At 27.8% G+C, this 5,414-nt stretch overlaps 1 protein-coding gene across 1 annotated transcript; it reads left to right on the top strand.

Annotated features, from left to right (window-relative positions):
• Positions 1-225: 225 nt before the first annotated feature.
• LOC114317563 (V-type proton ATPase subunit G) lies at positions 226-1,930 on the top strand. Its single transcript, XM_028264319.2, is given in 3 exon segments — positions 226-313; positions 1,244-1,344; positions 1,549-1,930. Coding segments are annotated over 3 exon segments (330 nt in total). The 3' UTR covers positions 1,690-1,930.
• The last annotated feature ends 3,484 nt before the right edge of the window (positions 1,931-5,414 follow it).

The following is a 5,414-nucleotide window of genomic DNA, read 5'->3' as shown; positions in this document are numbered from 1 at the left end:
AGAATAAAGCGTCCAATTAATGCAGTGATTTTCTTTATTCACGATAAACCCAAGATTATCTCCATACAATCTCATTATAACCTGCTACTTTGGAATTTTCAATGATAATGGTCTGGTTGTTTTTATCCCTGCCTCAACAATTATTGGTAAAGGCTTCCTGATTTTGTTACCCTCTCTAACTTTGTCACTATTATTTTGAAATTCTGTGTAGCATTGCAGTGAAGTATGGAAACTAATAGGCGTTAAGGTGACATGCAAATACTTTTAACTGTTGAACAAGAAGCTCAGCAGATTGTCAATGCTGCCAAAAGTGGTAAATGTGCTATTATCCTTACTTGTTTCCTGATTGATCTTTATCTGAGTTTAGATAAGCATATGCATCTGAAGAAAGAATTCCAATGTAGAATTTATAGAACTCTTTAATATAGAGATTACTGAACTCTTTTTATTTATTTATTTGTTTTTTAATTATTTTCTCCATATGGAAGTATTATATGTATGATAGTTTTCGAAGGCATCTTCGAAAAAATTACAAGCTGCCAATAGGTTTTGCACTTTTATGGTTTTCATGCTTTGAGATCCAACCATAGAAGTTGTCGAGTTCTTACATTTTCAGATCAAGAGTTAGAGAAGTAGCAAACTGGACCGGGCAGAACCTTTTTTCGACAGCTAGAAGATGATTCTCCTTCGTAGTAGTGTTTTATCTACAATGTATTTCATGCTTAAGAAATCAGTGTTCTCATGCATAAAGGGTAAATGCATAATTTTAAGTATTGGCCATTATGTATGACATCAGCCATTACATAATGGTATTTTGGCCTTCCGAAACTGTTATTCATTGACATATAGGCCGATACTGTTCGATATTGTCCAATATATGATTGTATCACTGATATCAATACATATCCTCATTCTGTTATTTAAAACCATGGGTAAATGTCTATTATTTCCAGTTTTAGATACTAGTGACAATACATACGTAGGCATATTCTTGGATGTGCTGGGGTGCTATCAACATATTGAATAAAATGGCAAATATATACATAAAGGGCATGTTAGTCCTCTGTTCAAGCTAGGAAGCCTCCGTCTGTAGGCTTTCTACAAGGAAATTTTAGTGTTTTAGTATTTCAAAATGTGGAAATACAAAATTTTCTCATTAGTTATTATGCCTTTGGTCTGCTTCATGAGTGGAAAAATGATTCCTGAAACTTGTATGCCAATGGCTTTTGTCTTCTGCCTCAAGCAAAAATGGCTAGATTAAAACAAGCCAAAGAAGAGGCTGAAAAGGAGGTGGCTGAATATCGAGCCCAAATGGAACTAGAGTTTCAACGGAAAGTCACAGAGGTAAACATACATTGGCTTCTCAGTTGTTTAACAAAATTCTTATACATCAAACAATGAATCTGTGGGTTCCAACTTGTGTTTTTTGATTGCCTCAATCTATTCCTCCATTTTCTTTCACTAATCTATCTATGGTTCTTTATTATCGCTATGCTAATGCAGCTTCCTTCTTTTTTTCTTTTTTTTTTCAAATGGTCCAAAAAACAGAGCAATGGAGATTCAGGTGCCGATGTGAACCGTCTTGAACAAGACACGGGTGTAAAGATTCAACACTTGGAAAAAATATCCCATGATGTCAACCTAATGCTTTTGAAGCATGTTACTACTGTGAAAGTCTGGGCTTCTTGAATCTTGATGATTAGATTAGTGCCATACTCGCCCTCGGATATGATTATTTTGTCATGAATGTTTTTGGTAAATTATTTTCCATGGACCCTAGACTTCCCGTTGGCTGTAGATAGGACTCTTGAAACATTTATTTTGTACATTTTGTTTTTGTTGCAGTGGCCTTTCAAAGGGAAGAACTTACCATTTCTTTTTATCAGTAAATAAATAAATGTTGCAGATATGCAACAATCTCTTGTTTTAATTACTTTGCTTGATGTAAACGAAATTATTTGAGTTATTTACCAAACCCAAGCTGTTTCAAAACTTATTTCCCTAATGCATGTTGGATTCGGCGAAAAACTCTAAATTTGTTAGCTTGATTTGATGGTGGCCTTGCCATGTGAGGGCATTAAGGTGCTTACACTGAAAATCTGTTTGATGTTTCTTTGTTCATAAATATGCGGTACTAGGTAGTTGTTACTTCATATGCATGCCTTTTGCACACAATGTTTGGATTTAGTTAAATATATATCCAATAATAAACCCTTTTGTGAACCTTCAAATTTTTATACCAAATAATCTAGCCTTTGGAGTTTATAGATGTTCTTTTGATGGAATTTATTCACCACAGGATCTTTTTAATGAACATATAGAATTTTAAGAAATGGGATTTCACAATTAAAAAGAGGAGAGAAGACATCAGTTAGTTCCTTTAAAATTGAATGTTGTCAAGGTTGATATTTAAAACTCATTGGGGGTGTTTATTTTGGTTTTTTTGAGTTAATTTATATCTTCTAACTTTCATAAAGTTATTTTGGACTGTTTGATTGAATTTATTTAAATTAATTTCTGATTCTAATAATTTATTTTAATTCAAAAAAGTTAATTCTGAGAAACTGTTCACCTCTTGTTACTGATTATCAATTTCTGTTGTAGACATGTTAATTTACGGTTATACTCTTAGATTTTTTTTTATTTTTTATTTTTTTTTTAAAATAGAAAAAGACCCAAATGAACTATAGATTATTATTATTATTTTTTATGAGAAATGTAAATAAATAATGAATAACAAAAAATAAAAATTAATTGAAAAAGTTATTTCACAACTTATTTAACAAATACTATTCAATAATTTAAATCTATAATTTAACAATTATACCAAATAAATTATTATTTTTTAATTAAAATTATAATTTATAAACTGTTTAGTTATAATTTATAATATGTTTTAACAATTATAGCAAGCGGCGCCATTACGAAGAAAAAGACTTTTGGCAAAATGAAGGGACAAACTTGAGATGTGGACATTATTCTTTAATATTTAATGTCTTCAGATGATCTCATTTCACAGGTCTTTGACACTCCCTGAACATGTCTTGGACACTCTCTGAAACAAGGTTTGCTTATGTGAAAGGTCAGTCTTATCCTTAATTCTCTTGTCATTTCCTTTTCTTTGATAAATGCCTTGTCAGACCGTTCTCTTTCTCTTGTTCCTTATAATGATTGATGATTATATTTTCCATAGTTTTTATTATTGCATATCATTCTTGCCCATAAAATTATGATTTCTTGAAATAATTATAAAATTTCATTTTGATGGAATGTACAGGATTGTTTGGTATTGTTTCAATTTTTTATGTTTTAAAAAGGTAAGTTATACTATTAGCTCTTGTAAGTTGAGTGAAATGTCACTTTACTTCTCGTATTTTTAATTTGAATAATTTAAAAATCTTATACTTTTAATTTTATTATAATATGATTTCTTCGTCATGTATCGCTAACATTTTGAATATAAAAAAATCACATTCAAAATAAGAGGAACCAAAATCAAAGAAACTATAAGGACCATTAATATAATTCATTTATTACACTGATGGTCTCCACAGTTCATTTTGAACTTCATTTTGGTCCTTTATTTTTGCACATGATTTTTCTGCATTCAAAATTCTAACGGTAAATGACAAAAGAACCATATTGCAACAAAATTAAAAATATAATGTTCACATTAAAACTATGAGAATTAAAGTAACAAGTCGTTTAAACTATATGAATTAATGGTGTAATTTTTCTTTTTAAAAATAAAACTAATGAAAGGTAAGTAACAATCTTAATTTTTAGTTTTGCTTGAATAATTTTTTGATATTTTCTAAAATAGTGAATTGTTTTTTAAAAGTAAATTCTTAAACAGTTTATCAACAAATATATATATATTCTTTGTTTGATTTGGATTTTTTTTTTTTTTTTGTTATCAGTGAACTTTTTTTAATATTTTAATTTTTTTGGTTTCGTTCCACATAAGTTAATCACACTTAAAAATAAAATATTTATGAATAAATCTAAAAAAAATACAAAGATGTATTGAATTTTTATTTTTTGTATTTAATGAATTTTTTTTTAAATACTAAGTGTATCTAAATTACGTGAATTTAAAAAATAAAAAAGATTAAAAAAATTATTTTAAAAGATTGTAAACGAAATATATTATGAATTATTTACATGGAGACCCCTTAAACTATTGAGATGCTTAACTTTGACCCTTTATGTTACTGCACTATGAGTTAAATCAAACTTTTAAATATTTTTTAGACATAATTACCCTTCAACACTGTATATAACACACCCAGCAACACTCCTCTCAATTTTTCTCTTTTTCTATTTTATTATTAGCTTTTTAAAATATTCTTTCTACAAAAATATATTTACAAAGAATATTTTTAAAAAAAAATTAAAAACAATAATAATGAAATTGTAAATATATGGAGGGTTGAAGCTATTTTCATCTAAGAAATATTTAAAAATTTAATTTAACTCACAGTGCAGTAATAGAAGGGGTCAAAGTAAAATACGCCAATAATTGAAGAAATTTATTTGCATGTTTTTTATAATTTAGAGAATTAAAATAATATTTCTCACTAATTTTTATTAAGTCTATTTATATGTTTTTATAATTTGAAAAGTAAAATTAATATTTTTTAATAATTTAGAGATGTGCGTGTAAATAACTCTTATATTTGTGATCTAGCAAATCTTGAAGTAGACAAAATCTAAGGTAAATTTACATGATTATTTCTGCAAACAAAACAGACCACATGGAGGATGACTCAGCCAGAACAAGTTGGCTCTACCAATTGATCTCAAATCTTCTTTGTATGTATCAATGCCCCAATCCACTTGAATTGTTATTTTTCTTGACTCTGATTGGCTCTGCCTAGAGATTGAGACAAAAAGTGTGGTTTTCAAAATCAACAGATTAATGTCATCATCCATTTATTGCATGCCTCACTGACCAAGCTTTGTGGGGTTAACCCCCACCAATATTGCACATACATTGAACTTTCACATCAAAGTGCTCATTTTAATTTGGGAAATTTAATAATATACTCTTTATTTTGGAGGAATATTATATGTATCAATTATGATATTTATATTTTTTAATTATAATTTATTGTGATATTAATTATGAATTAATTATAATCAAAAAAATTAATTATACCTTGTGTGATAGGGTGTTTGATTATAACTTATGATAGATTTTTTTTAACATGTGTATTATAGAATGACCATTTTTAATTATCTGATTTCATTTATTTATTTTAAAATTTTATATTATACCACATGGTTATATTATAAATGAATTATGAAATATCATAATTTCATTTTGTCAATCAAACTTTTGACATAAAGTGATAAATTTTATCCATTTCATTATTACAATATATTTCAAGCATCATTTAACCATAACTCAT

This window comes from Camellia sinensis, chromosome 10 (assembly GCF_055761805.1).
Source record: "Camellia sinensis isolate YWXY chromosome 10, ASM5576180v1, whole genome shotgun sequence".
Taxonomy (NCBI): domain Eukaryota; kingdom Viridiplantae; phylum Streptophyta; class Magnoliopsida; order Ericales; family Theaceae; genus Camellia; species Camellia sinensis.
The sequence above is the reverse complement of the archived record's forward strand: the minus strand, read 5'-3'. Positions and strand labels throughout refer to the sequence as shown.